At 41.1% G+C, this 22,260-nt stretch overlaps 1 protein-coding gene across 2 annotated transcripts in view; it reads left to right on the top strand.

The window, feature by feature from the left end:
- The window catches only part of TRAPPC8 (trafficking protein particle complex 8), a 378,205-nt gene that overhangs the window by 221,852 nt on the left and 134,093 nt on the right, over positions 1-22,260 (top strand). For both annotated transcript variants that reach the window (XM_030213866.1, XM_030213855.1), the window contains 2 exons: positions 10,609-10,833; positions 19,430-19,538. In XM_030213866.1, the coding sequence (XP_030069726.1) occupies positions 10,609-10,833; positions 19,430-19,538 (334 nt within the window). The remainder of the gene's footprint in view (positions 1-10,608; positions 10,834-19,429; positions 19,539-22,260) is intronic.

Raw genomic sequence — 22,260 nt, 5'->3', positions numbered from 1 at the left:
ATGACACAAAATTATTCAGGGTCGTGAAGTCGCAGGAGGAGTGTAAAAGATTACAGGAGGACCTCGCGAGACTGGGGGATTGGGCATGCAAGTGACAGATGAAGTTCAATGTTGACAAGTGCAAAGTGATGCATGTGGGTAAGAGGAACCCGAATTACAGCTATATCATGCAAGGTTCCGTGTTAGGAGTTATGGACCTAGAAAGGGATCTGAGAGTCTTCGTTGATAAGTTTTGATGTAATGATATGGACCTATTTCAAATGCAATACTGTAAAGGTTGATGGCTTGCCAGGTTTCTACAGGATTACCTGAATCAGAACGCCCAGTTTTCTACATTTATAGTATTTAGGAGAGATGATGTTGGTCTTGCTACAAAGGCTTCTGATCAGGTACCGCATTCAATTCAAGCTTCTGCTACTAACCTACAAATGTACTCAATCTGCAGCCCCTCCTTACCTCTCAACCCTCATCTCCCCTTACGTTCCTACCCGTAACCTCCGCTCTCAAGACAAATCCCTCCTTTTAGTACCCTTCTCCATCACCGCCAACTCCAGGCTCCGCCCTTTCTGCCTCGCCTCACCCCACACGTGGAACAAACTCCCCGAGCCCATACGCCAGGCCCCCTCCCTGCCAATCTTCAAATCTCTGCTTAAAGCCCACCTCTTCAATGTCGCCTTCGACACCTAACCTCTACCCAGGAAATCTAGACTGCCCCAACTTGACATTTCGTTCTTTAGATTGTAAGCTGCTTTGAGCAGGGACCGTCCTTCCTTGTTTATTTTGTACAGCGCTGCATAACCCTAGTAGCGCTCTAGAAATGTTAAGTAGTAGTAGTAGTAGTCTTGCTACAAAGGTAGAAGGTGATTGCAACAAACCAACAATATCAAAACTTCTTTTAGAAGAAGTTTTGGTTTCTTGCAATCACCACCTACCTTTTTCCTGTATGTATATTAAGATTTCTGTGGAATTTATTTTTCTCCTTTTATGATATTTTGCACCACTAAATGAAAGAAGGCATCTTGTAACATTTTAACTTTCTCAGCAAAATAAATTGCCAGTTGGTCAGCCGACACTTCATACCACCAGAGAGCTCATTAGTATTGTGAGAATGTCTCCAAGCCGGACAAGTACTCTTGTTAATCAGACCTGAATAATAAATCTGTCTGGGTTTTCTCACTTCTTTCAGATTAATTTGAGGAGAACTAAAATAACCGCATACTAAATGATCTATATATAAAAAAAAACAACTTACTGCTAATATCTGAAAAAGAAAAGGCTAGCACTATTGATTTTAAAATGAAATCCAAGAGATGACTGTTATGTGTTTGTCCTGTTACATGTTGAATTAAATTAAGACCTTGGGTCATATTTCTGTCAGGGGTAGCATGAAAAAAACCTTCTTCCAATTTCAAATCCTGTGTTAATATCATTTTAGTGTGTAAAGATCTTAAGTAAACCCAGATTAAACTTAACATAGCCATTGATTTCAGGGCTTTGCCCTCTAAATGGCAGTTTATTCTCTTCACAGTAAATCAGTATCCCCGACCTAAGTATTGTAGAAGGATAGAGCGATTGATGGATACCCATAAGGTTTGGCTCCATTATACAGCGGAAAAAAATGTATGCCAAAGAGAAAGCAAACAGAAAGCTTCCATGAACCCAGCCCATCACATACTAAAACTAAACTAGTATTAAAAAAAAAGGGTACTGACCTTTATAATACTGTAGCAAAAGTCAATAATAAAATAAAATGATAGAGGATCATTTTCAAAGTACATAGACTTACAAAGTTACATAGGTTACTATGCAAATTTATGTGCTTTGAAAATGAACACCATAATATATCAAGAAAAGAATAATAACATTTGAACACATAGATGTACCCAAGGATTACGACCTACTCCTTTAGAGTTCGCCTGTGGCAAGAACCCCTAGCCCCCAGATTGGTAAAACTCCATCATCTGCCTAATGACTGTCTTAAGAGTAATTTATTCAAGGAAATCCTAATTATTTTGATTCACTCTTATAGTCACTCTTAAACATTGACTATAAAATATTTGCTATAGGTGTTGGCAACACGATTGAGTCTTGCCTAAGTTGGATTCATGTCACAGTAGTTTATAGGAGACTGAGCTCGTCTGTTCTTTATGCGTCTATCCACCACTCAAACTAGTCAAAGACTGCTGCAGTTATCTCATTAGATTATAAAAAGACTTTTGACCTATTCAGTGGTCTTAGTGCTTTGTACAGCAATGATTTGGTGTGGGAGACAAATTTGTTACATAGATCCGGGTCTTATACTCCCTGCCCACATTTAGAATTTTGGTTGACATGAAGTTTACTTTGTAGATTCCGTTATATAGAGCTATTAACAAGGCTGCCCCCTTTCTCCCCTCTTGTTTGACATGACATTGGAACCCTTATTGCGATTCAACAATCTTCTGACATTCAAAGAATCAATTTCATGCATTTTGAATGGAAATTAGCTGCATATGGCAATGATATATTGGTTTTCGTAGAGAAACCCTAGGTATCCATATCCTCTCCATTACAGGACAGCAGTTCTTCTATTTTTCTGGATATAAAATAAACTGGAACAGATCGGAACTTACGCCTATGAAACATTTAACCACCCAGTCTGATATTGAAGATCATGGGTTAAATCGCAATCCACCACAATTAAAATACATGGGGATCCTTATCAAAGACCCAAAACTATATTGGTCCCTAACATGGAAAAGATTATGAAGTTAATTCAGAATGTTACACAATGGTAGTCCCCACTTATTCTCTCTTGGTGGGAGCTGTGTAGAAACATTAAAAATAGTGATAATTATATAAACTTTTTTTTAGCTATGTTACCAGGATTATACCATAGAAATGTTTATCCTCAATAACAAAGTCCAATATAGAAGCTACTGTAAAATACTTATAAACTATTAAATTTTTAAGGGATGAAAGAAGCCCTCTGATTGATTTTCACCCAAACCTTGTTCACCTAAAGCAGACATATCTAGGTTGATCTTATAACTTTGGGTTTCATTGGGCTTCATAGTGCACCACAATAATCAAAAACCATTGGTGCTAAACATGCACTAGAAAATATCTGTGTGTCCACTGTATCTATAAACTTGAATAATGATTGATATGAAAGCTGTCACTTATCTACTCTTAAAGCTTTCCTGCACCAGTCAAATTAACTGTTGCATGAAATAGCGGTTACTCCTCGCAGGTGACGCTAGTGCCCCCCTCCCCTCCTTTTCGAGCTTTCAAAAAGCTTTTGTTCAAAAGACCTTATTCAAGGACTTGGCTAATGATTTTTTTTTTTTTTTTTACTTGAGTTGTATTGCAACTTCAAAGCACCCGGCAGGACTGGAGAGCATGGTGGATTCTTGCAAAATAGCACATTAGCGTTTTATCACTCCCAGAGAACACCATTCAGGACTTCAGCTGCCTGTCTGTCATGCTGTTTAAGGGAGTTGTATTGTGTCTGTAGCTTACAAAGTTCTGAACACTAAGTTTTATGCGTCAAATAATGGTTTAGAGAAGGTTTGGGCAAAAGGTGGGTCTGTAGGTAGAACAACTCAAATGGGGCTCAAATTTTAATTGCCTGTTACAGTTTGCTAACATAATGCAGTCCCTATTCTTCTTTGCACATTGGGTTTTATGGTCCACCTAGAAAAAGTGGAGAGCAGGTCTTAAGCCAGTTAACAAATGTTGGCATTGTGAATTAGAAAGGAAATCTAACTCGCTTGTTGTTTGTCCTCTGAAATGCAGTATGGAAAACCATCCAAAAAAAATTTTCATATCAATATGGAGGTAAGTTTTGATATTGTTATTTTCAGATCTCTTAATTACCTGATGTAATGAGACAAAATCTAGTTTATTTGATGCCCATTGCAATTGAATTGCAAATTATTTGTTCTTATTGGAAAAATGCCTCACTCCTATCTTGTCAGTCTTGGTGGAAAAGTGTATGACAAACCTACAAACGTGAGGTTCAAGGAGCAGACAGATTTCAACCAATAGCTCATGTAACCAACCCCCCCCCCCCCCCCCCCTCTGTTTTACTGAGCTGTGCTAGCAGCTGTCAGTACAGTAACACCGACACAACCCATTCACTTTGAATGGGCTGTGACAGCATTGCCGCACGGCTTAGTAAACAGGGGGATAAGACAGATAAACTGCTTGAAATATGTCATCCAATTAATCCTCTCCATATACAGTAGTCCATATTTTAGCTTATTTTATTTTGTGTTAAATCATGATAAATCTAATGTTTTGAAAACGAATGATTGCTTCTGATAGCAAGTAATAGGACTTTTAAAAAAAAAAAAAAATGTAATGTGACAGGTCACGTGATGCTGTGAGGGGAAGCAGACGTGCTTAGCTTCGCCCGCTCAGGGAACCTCATCCTTCAACTCCTTTTGTTACTAGAAAGAAGTAAATTGGAACTGAAACCATCTTAAGTACTGGAGAAGAACGTATGGACAAATTTCTAAGCAGAAATTCAATGCAAATGTCCTCGAAATCCTCAAAAAGAATACAAGATCGTGTGCGCCTAGGGGAAGACAAGATGGCGGCGGCGCCACCATCTCCCTCACAAATACAACAGCCATCGACCTGGATACCTGAGATAACAGAAGCGGTGGTAAAAGCACTGGACCCCCGGTTCTTACAGCTGTTGGAACAGATAGCAGGAATTGCCCAATCTACCGAGGAACTTACTCGGCGAGCAGGGGAGTTGGAGTGCAGAGTGTCGGATGTCGAGGACATTTTGGAAACGCACTCTTCAGCGATAAAACAGCTGGAAGCCTTAAACAAATCTCAGCAAGAGAAGATCGAAGATCTGGAAAATAGATCTCGAAGAGAGAATTTGCGATTTCTCGGCTTCCCTGAATCGCTACCAGAAAAAACTTTATTAACCACTCTGCAAACTTGGCTAACAGCACAATTTCCAATGGCGGGAGAAAATTATCCTATCACCCTAGAACGTGCTCACAGAGTTGGGCCAGTCCGTGCGACAGACACCAGGCCCAGGATCATAATTGCAAAGTTTCATCGATACTCACAAAAAGCGCAGATTCTGAGTCATTATAAAAACCATCCCGAGGAGGTAAAATTTGATGGACAGAGAATACGACTCTTCCAAGATTACTCGGGGGCTCTCTCCGCGAAGCGACGGACATTTTCTCCAATTTGTACACTATTAGTAGAAAAACATCTACGCTTTTCATTACAATATCCAGCTATGCTGAAAGTTTCACAAGGGAACCGCTGGCATTCATTCTACTCACCAGAGGAGGCAAGAGGCTGGCTGGAGACATTGGAGATAGAGCCCTGACTGGTTTGATAGACTATTATTGAAACTTATAACTGTAAAGGGAATGCAAATGATAACTGGTACAGAAGTAAGTTCCAGAGGTATAGTGTAATAGAAAACGAAATGTTAGATGTTATACACGAAGGATGGGGGGTACCTTAGGGCATCATTCTGACTATTGTCCCGCGCTTGACGTAGAAGGCTCGGGACAAAATGGTGGGAGTTTGGGGATCTAAAAGAGGGAGGGGGAGGGAGGGGGTTGGGAATGTGAGTAAGGAAGAACTATATACTGCTAAGTGCATGCAAAAGATGATAAATGTGAAAGAGGCAATGGCAAATTGTTATAAATTCCTGCGGTCTAATTTCTCAGCAAGTTACCGTTTTAAAGTCCATGACGGTTTTTCTCAACCTGAGAGATTGGTCAGCAGGTTAGTGTCTCAGAGAAAATGGTTCCCGGAGGAGGCTGGGCATTCGGGGGCTACTTACAAGAGGGTCAAATTCTTGAGATGTGGTGAAGGGCGGAGTCACAAGGTGCTGATAAACTTAGAATAGTTTCATGGAATGTTGCCGGCATCTCATCTCCGATAAAACGCTCTAAAATATTGGCCCAATTAAAAAGACAGAACGCAGACATCGCATGTCTGCAAGAAACAAAATTAACAGACACGGAGCACCAAAAATTGCAGCAGCAATGGGTAGAACATTGTTATTACTCGTCTGCGGGCAAAAAACGTAGTGGGGTAGCCATTTTGATTAGAAAAAGGCTACAATGTCAGACACAGTTATTGTATAAAGACGATGAAGGTAGAATAGTACTCTTGAAGGTAAACTATCAAGGTCAAAACTTTTACTTATGTGCACTTTATGGACCTAATGGGTATTCACATTCCTTTGTTCGATCTCTCATAACTTTGGGTCACAAATATCTAGATGCTCCTTGGGTTTGGGCAGGTGACTTCAATATGGTCTTAGACTCGCAATTGGACAGATCATCGCCAAGCCCTGGCCCAGGATCAGGAAGGAAGGGAGGACTAGCTCATTTTTGTTCCACTTTACAAATAGTAGACCCGTGGCGTCTATTAAATCCTACTGCCAGAGATTACACACATCAATCGAAGGCCCACCAAACATGGTCACGCATAGATTATATATTGATATCTACCACCTGGTTTCATAAAATCCACCAAGCTATCATAGGCCCTTTAGCTGTATCTGCCCATACTCCAATATGGATAGATTTGATAATGGGGGAGAGAGCTAGGGAGTCTCATATATGGAGATTCCCCTCTTATTTAAAACAAGATAAAAAGTTTCTAGAACATCTACAATTGAGTTGGAAGAACTATGAGGAAACAAATTTAAGCTCCTGTTCATCTGCAACACTCTTTTGGGAAGCTTCCAAGGCAGTGATGCGAGGAGAGGTGATAGCATTTATGAGTGCCAGAACTAAACGTTTAGCGAATGCTATTATTAATCTAGAAAAGGAATACCGAAAAACAAAACAGACATTTATAGTAAATCCAACACCCTTAAATAGAGAACAGATGATTGCTTCTCTAGTGGCATTAAACGCGTATATCCATGAAAAAACTAAATCTAGACTAATCTTTAGAAAACATAACTACCAACGTTTTGGAAATAAATCCGGGAAATTATTAGCACACTTGGCACGTTCTGAAAATCATCAGAAATTTATCCCTATGATAAATACAGAAAGTGGACGCCCTACTTCAAATCCAATAGAAATGGTACAGATTTTTCACTCATATTTTAAAAAGATGTATACAAGGCCACAAAATGAACATGGACCGGTTTTAACTGATTATCTTGAAGATGCAGGTCTACCATTGCTGTCTTCGGCAGCCCAATTACACTTGTCACAACCGATCCAAGCCGCAGAAATTCAAAAAGTAATTAGATCCCTGCCAGGAGGTTCATCCCCGGGTTTAGACGGGTTTTCCCATGAGTACTATAAAATGCTGGAGACACAACTGTGCGCCCCATTACTGGATTATTATGATACAGTGGTGGATAGGGGTTTTTTCAACTCATCAGAAAATGAAGCGTTAATCACTTTAATACCAAAACCTGGTAAACCTCGTGATAGGGTTGAATCCTATAGACCCATATCCCTACTAAATGTTGACTTAAAAATTTTGGCCAGGATTCTAGCTGACCGACTAGCTATTCACATACCTCAAATAGTGGGAGTACATCAAGTAGGATTTGTACGAGGACGTCATTCTGTTCTAAATGTGAGGAAAATACTTTTATCTATAGCCCATTGTAAATCAAACAAACAACACTTAGCATTGGTCAGTCTAGATGCAGAGAAGGCATTTGATAAGGTTCAATGGGATTATCTATTCCAGGTTCTTACACATATACGTATGGGAGGTTGGTTTCTACAGGCTATCAAATCTCTATATTATAATCCAACTGCTAGTATTTTGGTAAATGGATATAAATCACACCCATTCGAGGTATCCCAGGGAACGAGACAAGGATGCCCATTGTCCCCATTATTATTCTTGCTTTATCTAGAACCCTTATTGCGAACCATTCAGCAAGATACGGATATCTTTGGGGTTGAATTGCCGGAACAACCAGTGAAGATACTGGCGTTTGCAGATGACATTTTTCTTACGCTCACTCGACCAGATAGTTCTATACCAAGATTGTTGTCAGCGCTAGATGAATTTGCCTTTTACTCAGGATTCTCCCTAAATTATCAAAAATCATTGGTCTTACCAATCCAATCTGAAATAAAAGATAATTGGATTGGCCCTTTCCCGTTAAAGTGGGAATCTACAGTAGTAAAATATCTAGGGATATATATCACGGCGGATCTATCACGATTATACCAATACAATATAGAGGCCCATAAAATCAAAATGGAAGAAAAAATGAAGGGCTGGCAAGGGTTACCCATTTCATTGCTGGGTCGAGTGGCGCTATACAATATGATTTTATTTCCAAAATGGATTTATATGTTTCAAACGCTGCCGCTCATGCTGAGTTACAAAGATGAGAAATGGTTGGGTAGGCAATTAACCAAATTTCTTTGGCAAGGGAAAAGAGCACGTATATCACTCACGAGAGCTATGTTGCCACGTGCCAAGGGAGGACTGGGGCTGCTGAATTTGCGCCTTTTTTCAATAGCTGGTAGTGCTCGTCACCTCTCTGACTGGTTCAGATCAACTCAATTTTTTACCTGTACCAGGTCAGAAATATCCCTTCTGAGACCACAACACTTTGCCCACTGGCTTCACTCCACGACAAAGGGAGCAGATCTCTCGAGACACTTAAATATAATTTTTCGGCCTATGCGTAGAGCGTGGAAGCTGATGTGTAGAATACATGCTATAAATCCTAAGATGACCCCATTATTGCCAATTCAAGGGAATAGTGATTTCCCCGTGGGAGATACATCACGAGTATTTCAAATGTGGGCCTCAAAGGGGATACGATACCTCTTTCATGTGATAACGGAGCAGGGAACTATTAAGCCATTTCAAAGTTTATGTGAGGAATTTGGTCTAGCCCAGAGTGATATATTTGCATATTACCAAATCCGCCATTATGTGCAGTCATTGGATAGTACGATGCTCACTTCAGAAGTGTGGGAAAGACTTAAGAATATGTTGGACTTAGAAGCTCAACTTCGCACACCATTAAAATACTTTCATGGCATGTTGAGAGATAGAATTGAAAAATATGACTATTTGAAAGAAACGCAGAAATGGAATCAAGAGTTAGTCTTAAACATAAGACCAGAACAGATAGAATCTTGTTTAATGTCAATTTATCATTTAACAGACAATGCCAGTTGGTGGGAGTTACATTACAAGTTTGTATTACGATTGCACATTTCACCACAAAGAGCATATCGGGCTACTCTACGAGAAAATAACAACTGCCCAAGATGTACAGAAGAGCAAGCCCATCTGGGTCATATGTTTTGGACCTGCAGGAGAATCAGGCAATTCTGGGTAGCTCTCGCAACACATGTTTCTAATTTTTGGAAAACTACGTGGCGCCCAACACCAGATCAATTGTTTGATATCTTCCACATACTGAGCCCCATACCACGGGGCATGAAAATCTTCCTGAAAAAAGCTATGCTGATGGCAAGGAAGGTAATATTGCAGCTGTGGTTAGATCCGGCTGGACCCACGATTGCACACTGGCGCTCATCAATGATTCAATTTTGTACTTTGGAACGATCAGGAATATCGGATCTAGCCTCAAAAAAAGGAGATAAATTTTGTACCATTTGGGCGCCCTTTTGGGACACATTGACTTCATCAGCACGAAGCAAGATTTTGAATTTATAAACTGGACTGAATACAAAGAGATGGATATGCAATAGCAGGAATAGATAACTGTTCGGAGGGAGGGGGGAATGGGAGGGGGGAGGGTGGAAGAGGGAGAAAACACAGTAACTTTTTTTGTTGGTTTATTTCATGATGAAAAAATGGTTGAACAAGGTTTTCAAATTTGTAAAATTAATCTGACTGCAAATAAAGAGAATTATAAAAAAAAAAAAATGTAATGTGAGTTACATAACTTCAAATGTTGTAAGTTCCTAGTCTGAATTTTCCTTTTGCAATTCTGTTGATGCGGTAGTCATCCATCTTATTCTGGTCTCTCTAGGGTTCCTGGATAAAATAAAAGTCGCTGTCTTCTTTAACCAAACTGTTGGTTACTCTGAATGTAGGGCTTTGAATATCTATTTTCAGTGAAAAAGAATACTGCTTAGAGCATGGGTTCTCATCTCAGCCAGTTAGATTTTCAGGATATATGCATGAAAGAAATTTGCATGCATTACCTCTAGTCATTTGCACATTTGTGTCGTGTATAATGATTGTGGATATCCTGAAAACCTGGGTGTATCCTGAGGACTGGGTTGAGAACCACTGATTAAAAAGGGATACAGATTTATGAGAATTTCTTTTACCACTATGAAACTTCTGGATTTTTGCATTTCTTTAATTGAAAGTTAGTCATGCTTGGCTGACTTGCTGTCAGACTTGTATGTGCCATGATGAAACACTTTTTTTTGTCAGTTTTTATTTTATAGTTTCAGTAAACCTTGATTTTATTTGTAAAATCGTAACATTTTTTTTAATACATACGTAAATTTATTTGCTACCTTATATGTTCATTTACCTGCTTCTTTGTATAAAAAATGGTAAAACTGTTTTTAAGATTGAAGTTGTAACAAATGATGCATATTTTGGGTTTAGTTCACCACCTTTTTAATGTGTTCACTTTCCTTGCAGAAGAAGCATGCTCTACGTTGTTACTGTCAAGCAATGCAAGTTTACAAAGGGAAGGGTTGGTCTCTTGCAGAAGATCATATCAACTTCACCATTGGCCGGCAGTCTTTTACACTTCGTCAACTTGATAATGCAGTATCAGCCTTCAGGCATATATTGATCAATGAAAGTAAACAACCAGCATCTCAGCAGGCAGCCTTTCTTAGAGAGTATCTTTATGTTTACAAGGTAATTATTATTATTATTAAATATTGTAACCAGTAGTCAGTAAAGATCTGTCTAGAGGCAATACTTTATGGAAAAGTAGATGGTCAATTTATTTTACTGAAGTATAGCAGCTGCTTGTCAAATCATACATAGCTCTCTAACAGTTGATAACTTCAGGCTATTGAATTGTGGATTTCTGATTCATTGTTTGCCTTCTGTTGTTGGGATTGAATTTGAAGAATATACTGTTTGACATCCCGGTTTTCTCACCTTTCTTAAATTTCATGGATTTTGAACAAGGCCAGCCTTAGAACCATGTACATGATGCAGCTGCATCAAAGTGTTGTCGTTGGGGCAGTCTCTACTTTCCTCCCTGCCCACTTAGGGGTTTGCTGCAGCTAAAGGTAGTACTGTTTGACGAAGATGTATTCTAAGCTTGTTATTACCAGCATTGTAGATGTCCAAGCAGTAATTTACTGTATTTCAAAATGGGGATGCCCATGTTATATTCCTATGGCATGTTTGGCTAAATGTTTAGGTCTGTAGTTCAGACATTTAATTTTTGAAAGGGCAACTATGATAAAATGAGGAAAATAGTTAAAAAGAAGCTAAAAGGATTGGCTGCAAAAGTTAGTTCTTTATATCGGGCATGGACATATTTACAAAGGTGGAAAGAAGAGAAAACGACAACCAGCATGGTTAAAAGGTGAAGTGAAAGAGGCTATCAAAGCCAAAAAGTACATCTTACAAAGAATGAACAAAGGACCAAAATGAAGAAAATAAAAAGCAACATAAGCATTGGTGAGTTAGATGCAAAGCATTGATAAAGAAGGCTAAAAGAGAATATGAAGAGAAAATTTCTGCAAAGGCAAAAACTTACAGTAAAAACTTTTCAGGTATCAGATGCAGAAAGCCTGCAACGGAATCCGTGGGACCGTTAGATTATGAAGGAGGACTTGGGGAGGACAAGGCCCATGGCAGAGAGAATGAATGAATTTTTTTGTTCTGGTCTTTATGGAAGAAGATGTAAGAGGTCTACCTGTCAAAACAAAGGAGTAGTACTGTGACCAGCAAGGCATCTCCAATAACAAGAAGACGGAGCTACAGTGGAAAAAAAACCTTTATTTTATTTTTCCACTGTAGCTCTGTCTTCCTGTTATTGGAGGTGCCTTTGCTGGTCACAGTACAACTCCTTTTTTTTGGACTACTATACGTAGTGGACCACAGTCTTCTGCTTCTGTGGTCTTCTTTTTGTTCTAGAGGTCTACCTGTACCAGAAATGGTTTTCAAGGGTGATGATGTGGAGGAACAGAAAGAAATATCTGTGAACACTTTTGATGTAGCATTCAGGATTGCTGCCCAAGGTATAGTGATGCGCAGACTGTCATGGCTGCATGTCTCTGACCGGGATCATTCGGTCCAGCAGCGAATGGCGGATGTTCCTTGCCAGGGGGATAACCTTTTTGGTGAGAAAGTAGAGGATCTAGTTGACCAGCTCAAGAAGCACAATGATGCTATGGATTCTCTCTCCCACCGGGCGTCTTGTGCTACTACCTCCTCATCTAGGAGGTATTTTGGAGGGAAGAGGAGTTCTCCCTATTCCTATCCTAGGCGTAGGTACACTCCTGCTTCTCGGCAACCTGCCCAGGCTCAGTCCCAGCGCGCTTGTTCTCATCAACAGCATGCGCCTAAGGCCACTGCGGCTCCCCAGCAAAAGCAAGGGACGGGCTTTTGACTGGCACCAGTTCAGCATAGCCTCAGTAAATATGTCCGTAGTGGACAACTTGCTGGTTGGGGGGAGGTTAATGTTTTTTCACCAAAGGTGGCCTCTTATAACCTCTCAACGGTGGGTTCTTCAAATTGTCCGGTTAGGATACACCCTCAATCTGGACTCCAAGCCTCCAAATTGGCCACCGGGAGCTCAGTCCTACAGCTCCCAGCACAAGCAGGTACATGCAGAGAAACTCTCTGTCCTTCTACAGGCCCAAGTGGTCAAACCCGTTCCACCAGGGGAAGAAGGGCTGGGATTCTATCCCAGGTACTTCCTTGTGCGAAAGAAAACAGGGGGGATGCGTCCCATCCTAGACCTAAGGGCCCTGAACAAATTTCTTGTCTGAGAAAAGTTCAGGATAGTTTTCCTGGGCACCCTTCTTCCCATGATTCAGGAAAACGATTAGCTATGCTCTCTGGACTTAAAGGATGCGTACACACACTTCTCGATACTTCCAGCTCACAGGAAATATCTTCGATTTCCGCTGGGAACACAGCACTTTCAGTACTGTGTACTGCCTTTTGGCCTGGCGTCTGCGCCCAGAGTGTTTACCAAATGCCTAGCTGTAGTCGCAGCGTCGCTACGCAGACTGGGAGTGCATGTGTTTCCTTATCTCAACGATTGGTGAAGAGCACCTTGAAGGAAGGGTGCTCTGGAGTTCATGTGAATGTCTATTCAGGGGGTTGGGGCTATTGGGGTTCGTCATAAATTATCCCATCTCACCCCAGTCCAAAAATTGGAATTCATTGCAGCTCTGTTGAACACTCAGACAGCTCGAGCTTATCTTCCCAAGGCAAGGGCGGACAACCTTCTGTCCATGGTTCGAGAGTCACAGCAGGTCACGGCTCGGCAGATGTTGAGACTTCTGGGGCACATGGCCTCCACAGTTCATGTCATGCCCATAGCACGTCTACATATCAGATCAGCTCAATGGACCCTAGCTTCCCAGTGGTTTAATCTGCGGGAAATCTAGGGGATGTAATCCAACTGTCCACCTGCTTTTGGAATTCTCTTCAGTGGTGGACGATTCGATCGAATTTGACCATGGGACGACCATTCCAAGTTCCTCAGCCACGAAAAGTGCTGACGACGGATGCATCTCTCCTGGGGTGGGGAGCTCATGTAGATGGACTCCACACTTAGGGAGCCTGGTCCTTTCAGGAAAGAGGTCTGCAGATGAACCTCCTGGAATTAAGAGTGATCTGGAACGCTCTAAAGGCTTTCAGACATCGGCTGTCCAACCAAGTAATCTTAATTCAGACAGACAATCAGGTTGCCATGTTTTCCACCAACAAGCAGGGGGGCACCGGATCTCGCCTTTTGTGTCAGGAAGCCGTCCAGATGTGGCTTTGGGCTCGCTGTCATGGCATGTTTCTCCAAGCCACTTATCTGGCAGGCGTAAACAACAGTCTGGCCGACAGGTTGAGCAGGATAATGCAACCTCACAAGTGGTCATGGAACATGGGCGTAGTCTGCAAGATCTTCCAAGCATGGGGCACCCCCTCGGTGGATCTTTTTGCCACTCAGATCAATCACAAGGTCCCTCAGTTCTGTTCCATACTTCAGGTCCACGACAGACTAGCGTCAGATGCCTTTCTCCTACATTGGGGGACAGGCCTTCTGTATGCGTATCCTCCCATACCTCTGGTGGGGATGACTTTGCTGAAACTCAAGCAAGACTGGAACCATGATCCTTATTGCACCCTTCTGGCTACGTCATATTTGGTTCCCTCTGCTTCTGGAGTTGTCCTCCGAAGAACCGTGGAGATTGGACTGTTTTCCAACTCTCATGACTCAAAACGAAGGGTCGCTTCTACATCCCAACCTTCAGTCTCTGGCTCTCACGGCCTGGATGTTGAGAGCTTAGAATTCATCTCCTTGGGTCTTTCAGAGGGTGTCTCCCGAGTCTTGCTTGCTTCCAGAAAAGATTCCACAAAGAAGTGTTGTTCTTACAAATGGAGGAGATTTGCCGTCTGGTGTGACAGCAAGGCCCTAGATCCTCTTTCTTGTCCTGTACGGACCCTGCTTGAATACCTTCTACACTTAATCAGAGTCTAGCCTCAAAACCAACTCGGTAAGGCTTCATCTTAGTGCAATTAGTGCCTATCATCGCCATGTGGAGGGTAAGCCTATCTCTGGACAGTCTTTAGTTGTTCACTTCATGAGAGGTTTACTTTTGTCAAAGCCCCCTGTCAAACCTCCACCAGTGTCATGGGATCTCAACATCGTTCTCACTCAGCTGATGAAAGCTCCCTTTGAACCACTGAATTCCTGCCATCTGAAGTACTTGACCTGGAAGGTCGTTTTCTTGGTGGCTGTTACTTCATCTTGTGGGGTCAGTGAGCTTCAGGCCTTACTAGTACATGCACCTTATATCAAATTTCATCACAACAGAGTAGTCCTCTTCACGCACCCTAAGTTCCTGCCAAAGGTGGTGTCGGAGTTCCATCTGTACCAGTCAATTGTCTTGCCAATATTCTTTCCCCGCCCTCATACCCGCCCTGGCGAAAGCAGTTTGCACAACTTGGACTGCAAGAGAGCATTGGCCTTTTATGTGGAGCGGACAAAGCCCTTTACACAGTCCGCCCAGTTGTTTGTTTCTTTTGATCCCAACAGGAGGGGAGTCGCCATCGGAAAACGCACAATCTCCAATTGGTTAGCAGATTGCATTTCCTTCACTTACGCCCAAGCTGGGCTGATTCTGGAGGGCCATGTCACGTCTCACAATGTTAGAGCCATGGCGGCGTCAGTGGCTCACTTAAAGTCAGCCTCCATTGGGGAGATTTGCAAGGCTGCAACGTGGTCGGTCATCAGTCCACACATTCACATCTCACTACTGCCTTCAGCAGGATACCCAATGTGACAGTCGGTTTGGGCAGTCGGTGCTGCATAATCTGTTCGGGGTTTAGAATCCAACTCCAGCCCCCTAGACCCATTTTTGTTCTGTTCCAGGCTGTAGTCTGTTAGTTGTTTATGGTTTCAGATCAATCTATGTTATGTCCTTGCCATTGCAAGGCCCAATTGACCATTGTTTTGAGTGAGGCTGGTTGCTAGGGATACCCCACATGTGAGAACAAGCAGCCTGCTTGTCCTCGGAGAAAGCGAAGATACATACCTGTAGCAGGTATTCTCCGAGGACAGCAGGCTGATTGTTCTCACAAACCCGCCCACCTCCCCTTTGGATTTGTTTCTTTTTATGTTTTTGATTTAACTGAGGAACGTGTTCGTGCGACAGGCAGGAAATCGGTGCGCGCTGCACGCGCGCCTGAAGACTTTGGCAAAACTTTTTAAATATTTTGCTTGCAAAATGCCGATTTCTGTGACGACGCGGACGTCGACCCACATGTGAGACCAATCAGCCTGCTGCCCTCGGAGAATACCTGCTACAGGTATGTATCTTTGCTTTATGACAGTAGGCTAACAGTTAACAAAACCGTAACTAGTAACGTGTGAATCTAACATTATAGCATTGTACAATAATTAGCAACAATAACAAATTTGAGTAACAATAAAGACAGTAGCCAGGAGATATTGGTGTGCAATTAAATATGCAAGGTGCATTGAAACGTGAGCAAGTTAAGTGTCATTCTGAGCAACCAGGTTCACGTGCAGTATATGTGATCCTGGCAAAATGGATTGGTGAGTGATAGGAGTAGGCTGACAAGCGATCGGGTATGGGAACCAGCTCCTCATGAATTATTAGTGGGGGTTAAGAAGGTAAGGTTATAGTTTTCAGTATAATTAACCTGTGTCGGTGATACATTTTTTTTGAACAGATATGCTTTTAGCATTTTCCAAAAGATTAGATATGTCACTGATACTTCTGATGTTGTGCAGTAGTGTTTCTCAGTTCTTGGTTGAGAGGTAAGGGAAACAAGTGGTGTGTATAGATCTGTAGCATATTCCTTTCTGATGGGGGTGATGGAAAGTCAAAAAGTTACGAGTACCCGCTACGGTGTTCCTCAGGGGTGGATCGATTAATGTTATAAGAGATTCTGGGAACAAGAAGAATTATGAAGACGAGCTGTAAACTTGAAGATAATTCTGGCTTGTATAGAGCCAATGAAGTGCTTGTTGTAGGGGAGAGGTCTTTTGTTAATGTGGGGACCTGAAAATCAAATGCATCACTGTGTTTTGTATAGTTTATAGTATTTTTATACTCTTGTCCTTGCATCCTGTATATAACCTATTGCAGTAATCTAGTCGGAATAGTATTAGAGTTTGGACCAGAAGCCAGAATGTTGATAATGGGAAGAAGTTCCTGATTCTTCTTAGTTTCCAGAGCGACCTAAAAGCTTTTTTGGTGACTGTTTGTATTTGATCATCAAATATTAGGTTTTGGTTGAGTATCATAAGTACATAGTGTTGCCATACTGGGACAGACTGAAGGCCCATCAAGCCCAGCATCCTGTTTCCAACAGTGGCCAATCCAGGTTACTACCTGGCAAGATCCCAAAACAGTACAATACATTTTATGTTGCTTATCCTAGAAATAAGCAGTGGATTTTCCCAAAGTCCATCTTAATAATGGCTTATGGACTTTTCTTTTAGGAAGCTATCCAAACCTTTCTTAAGCTCTGCTAAGCTAACGGCTTTAACCACTTTCTCTGGCAACAAATTCCGGAGATTAAATACACATTGAGTGAAGAAATATTTTCTCCGATTTGTTTTAAATTTACTACTTTGTAACTTCATTGTGTGGCCTCTAATCCTAGTATCTTTGGAAAGAGTAAACGAGCAATTCACGTCTACCCGTTCCACTCCACTCATTATTTTATAGACCTCTATCATATCTCCCTCAGCCATCTTTTCTCCAAGTTGAAGAGTCCTAGCCGCTTTAGCCTTTCCTCATAGGGATGTCGTCCCATCCCCTTTATCATTTTCGTCATCTTTCTCTGTACCTTTTCTCATTACACTATATCTTTTTTGAGATGCGGTGACCAGAATTGCATACAGTATTCGAGGTGCGGCTGCAACATGGAGTGATACAAAGGCATTATAAGATCATCGTTTTTGTTTTCCATTCTTTTCCTAATAAGACCTAACATTCTATTTGCTTTCTTAACCGCTGCCACCGCACACTGAGCAGAGGGTTTCAGTGTATCATCAAAGATGACACCTACATCCCTTTCCTGGTCGGTGACTCCTAATGTGGAACCCTATGTAGCTATAGTTTTGGTTCCTCTTTCCCACGTTCATCACTTTGCACTTGCTCATATTAAACATCATCTACCATTTGGATGCCCAGTCTCGTAAGGTCCTCTTGTAGTTTTTCACAATCCTTTTTGTGATTTAACAACTTTGAATAACATTGTGTCGTCAGCAAATTTAATTACCTCACTAGTTACTCCCATCTCTAGATCATTTATAAATATGTTAAAATCAGCAGTCCCAGCACAGACCCCTGGGGAACCCTATTATCCACCATTCTCCAATGAGAATACTGACCATTTAACCCTACTTTCTGTTTTCTGTCTTTTAACCATTTTTAATCCACAAAATATCACTATTTATCCTATGACTCTCCAATTTCCTCTGGAGTCTTTCATGAGGCAATTTGTCAAATACCTTTTTATACACTGTATCAACCAGCTCACCTTTATCCACAAGTTATCACACCTAGTACTTTGAGGTTCTGGTTCAGCCGATTGTGAAATGACTGCGGGTTGTTGGCCGCAAGGGACTTGTCATTACTAAGAATTTAGTTTTTTCTCTCTTCAATTTTAATTTGAATATTGAGGCCCATGTCTCCATGATGTCTAGGCTATTCTGAATCATATTCTTGATGTCTTTTAGGTCTCCTTCAAAGGGGATATAAATTGTGATCGTCAGCATAATTATGTGGTAGTTGAATTTTTCAGCTGATTGTGCCATGACTGCAAATAGAAATGTTGGGGATAATTCATAAAGGAATGGTGCAACCACCTTGAGGGTTTCTTTGCAGTTCTGGTTGTCTCATCTCCCAAAGGAGACATTGGGAGTAGAAAAGGTTTAGAGAAGGGCAACAAAAATGATAAAGGGACTAGAACAGCTTGTCTGATCTCAGTGAATGTGATAGAAGTTTATAAAATCACGAATAGAGTAGAGCAGAAAGGGTACACTCCATGAACCTGATGACCAGCATATTGAAAACAAACTGTAGAAAGGCCTCCCCCACCCCATACACACACACAGTGCAGAACTAAATTTTTCTTCTGTTCTAATGTAAATAAGATCTGCTGGTCATATACTCAGGTTCAGGTGACAAGTTAGCTAATGTAATACTGCAGGGCATAATAGAAGGCAAAAGCAGCAGTGACATTTAAAAGATCTAGAATCTTGAGCAAAGCAAAAAGGAACACTGAGCATAGAGAACTTGAACACAGTAGTTATTCACCTCTGTGATAGTCTACACTCAACACCATTTCTGAAAGTGAAAAAATTAGTTGTTTATGGATTACATGTGACTGGATCCTGCCCCTGCCATCACAGAAGCTACGTGTAATGTAAGAAATCAGCTTCTGTGTCTTAGGCTTTTGTTCCTGATTCACATATTTTTTTAGTGTATGGCATTGTAAAATAGCATTAAACAGCTTTACTCACACAGAAACATGACCTTTCAAGTCCGTTATGATGCAGTACTCCCTTTGTATTTTGTTATTGTCTAGGACGCTTGGAAGAGTAAGAATTGAGTTTTGGAGGAATATGTTTAATAACTTGAGTGCATGCTTGGTTGTTCATGATTTATTTTTCTTAAGGCCACTGCATAGTTTGTAAAACTGACTTTTTGTATGTCAAAAATTGGTGTTGAGAGATATTACTGAAGAATATATATTTTACAAGAATCGTTGTTTTGTTTTTTCTTAGAGTGTAACTCAGCTGTCTCCCGATGGCCCTTTACCTCAGCTCCCTTTACCATACATTAACTGTTCATCAACACGAGTTTTCTTTGGGCATGATAGACGACCGGCTGAAGGTTTGCAGTTTTTTTTTTTTTTGCCTTAAATGCAATTCTGTGTAAATTTCCACAAAAATGTATATGTTCAGCTATGAAAATTCTTTATGGCTACCCTGATTTTTGTCTTTGAGTACTAAATGATTAATTCCTTGCTGAGTTTAAAAAATATACATATGCAACATATATATATCTCCAGAGACAGTGATCTGCAAGTAAAGTATTATATAATCATATAACACCAAGCTTATTTTTGAAAAATTTCATTAGTATTGTTCAATCTTAAATCTTTTTTTTAATCACGATTTTTATTATATTGAAAAGTTTTCCAATAGACAAAGTATAGAAATACAGGATAATATCTGAACATATAGAGCATAACAGTTGCAACAAAGTCCATAAATTAACATTATTGACCCCCCCCCCCCCCCCCATAGAACATCCCTCCCTACCCCCATCCCCAAAGAAGCCAATGCAAGAGTTACTTGTAGTCTTCTACTAAGCAGGGTCTGAGCAAATCCAGATAAAGGGATGGACAGAGGAATGAGGGTGTCAAATAGGCTGAGCCACCCCAGGCAACCGCCATGCATGATAAGTGTCCCAGATTTTATGAAAATTAACCAGGGTATCATTCTTGATTGTAGTAAGTTTAGTCATCTGATGAATGTGGTCCAATTTGCAGAGTGCTCTATCTGTGGTGGGTAAGCCAGATTGTTTCCAATAAGTCGCTAGTGAAATCTTGCAAGCTGGGGAAAAAAAAGTAGAAGCTAGCTTATGATATTCTAGCCACACTCCTACTGGTTTAACATGCAACAAGCAATACTTTGCTTTATAAGGGTAGAGAACTGGAAGTATTTGACGTAAAGTCCGAAAATCAACAGTCCAAAAGCAGGATTGGGCCACAGAGCAAGACCACCAGATATGATACATATCACCAGATTCTCCAGTGTTCCCAGCATTGCCTCGTGCCATAGTTAAACATCTTAAGAAGTCGCTGTGGGGTGTAATACCAGCCATAGAGTATTTTGTAACTATTTTCCACCAGACTACTGGCTATAGACACCTTTAATAAATATTTAAATGTAATTTCCCATTGGCTCCAGGGAAATACCTAGATCTCGCTCCCATTTATTGGTATGATACACAGTAGGATTAGTAGAAAACAGAAGGGCCTTATAAAGTCGGGGAATACAGCCTCTATGACCCCCTTCCCATAAGGCTCACTCTAAAAATGTTTCCTACATTCCACCTTTAGCCCTACGAAGGATAAAATCATGAAGTTACCAATAATGAAATCTCTGAGCCTCAGATAGCCCATGTTCATCTTGTAGGTCCAAAAAAGGCAAAAGTTCTCCCTCCTGTCACGGTTGTGGCCGTGCCCTTATGTTCAGACCTACTGTTTCTCTGTATCTAGCTCTGTGACCTCTCCAGTCTGCCTTTTTCCCTATTGTTCTTCCTGTAAGCCAAGCCTTGCTTTGGTCTCCCTGCTTCTGCTTCATTTCCTGTTGTTGTTCTTCCTGTTAGCCAAGCTTCACTTTGGTGTCCCTGAAGCCAAGCCTCACTTTGGTATCTCTGCTTCATTTCCTACTTGTGACATCATCAGCCTACTCCTTTATAAGGACTCAGGGAGCTTTCCTACGTTGCCTTTGCAAGAGGTCTCTTAATCTTGTGTTACCTGTTTAGATCTTATCCATGCTTGGCTTTGTTCCTGAATGTTTTACTCCTGAAGGTCTGTGCTGTGTTTCTCTGAGTCTTGTGTTTCAGTGCTTTCCTTTGTTTCTGTGTTTGCTTTTGAATCTTGTTTCCTGAAAGCCTGGCTGTAGAGCCATACCCTGCCCTTGGTATCTGTATCTGTTTGATTCTATCCTTGGCTCCTGCTTTTAGTCTAGCCCTGCTTTTGACTCTTGCTATAGTTAATCTCTGTGTTTAAGCCAACCTCTGTGTTTAGCCAAGCTCTTTTTCTGTATTCCCTGTTCTGTTTCCTGTGTGTGTGGTTCTTGTCTGTTTGTTCTGAGCCTGTAGAAGCCAGCATACCTGATTACTTCACTGCTATCCAGCTGTGGGTGCTGGTAAGCACATTGCTTTTTTGTCGGTTCCCCAATGCTGGACCGCATTTCACAAGGTCTTCCTCAGGAGGAACCACCACCACATAAAACTCTTCTAAACGGCTGCGTGCCGCATTGAGGCTCCCTCAGGCGTGGGCCACAGGGGAACCAACATAAGTAGGAGACACCAAGGGTCATTTAATGGAGTGGTCACCGATGTCTCAGTACCTGTATAGTGCTGCATAAGGACGTTTGTTGAAGAAGTGGACTGCTCGGTAGCAGTCAATAGAGCATTCACATTTTGGTGTTTGACATAGTTGGGACTAAAACAATCAGTATTTGTCTGTCATATGAATGCAGTGGCCAAGTGGAAATCGAGGCGTTAATCACTGCATTGGACAGATTGAATTGTGCTCCTTCATTTGTTAACAGTGAAAAATGTGTAAAGTGTAAATTAATTCAACAAGTGAAACACTATATGATTGTAATACAATTTATTGCAGTACAGGGTGAGAAGGGTGAATGAATGGTATGTGTGGAAGTTTTTAGGTAGACATAACGAATAAAAGTTTTTTTGATAAAATAAAAATACTGGAGTCCTTATGTGATAGATTTTAATTTTGACTGGGCGTTGAGCTTTATCCCCTAATTAGTAGTATTGTAATCAATTAATATACAAGAGCCAAAGTGGAGTAGAA

This window comes from Microcaecilia unicolor, chromosome 1 (genome assembly GCF_901765095.1).
Source record: "Microcaecilia unicolor chromosome 1, aMicUni1.1, whole genome shotgun sequence".
Taxonomy (NCBI): Eukaryota; Metazoa; Chordata; class Amphibia; order Gymnophiona; family Siphonopidae; genus Microcaecilia; species Microcaecilia unicolor.
The sequence above is the reverse complement of the archived record's forward strand: the minus strand, read 5'-3'. Positions and strand labels throughout refer to the sequence as shown.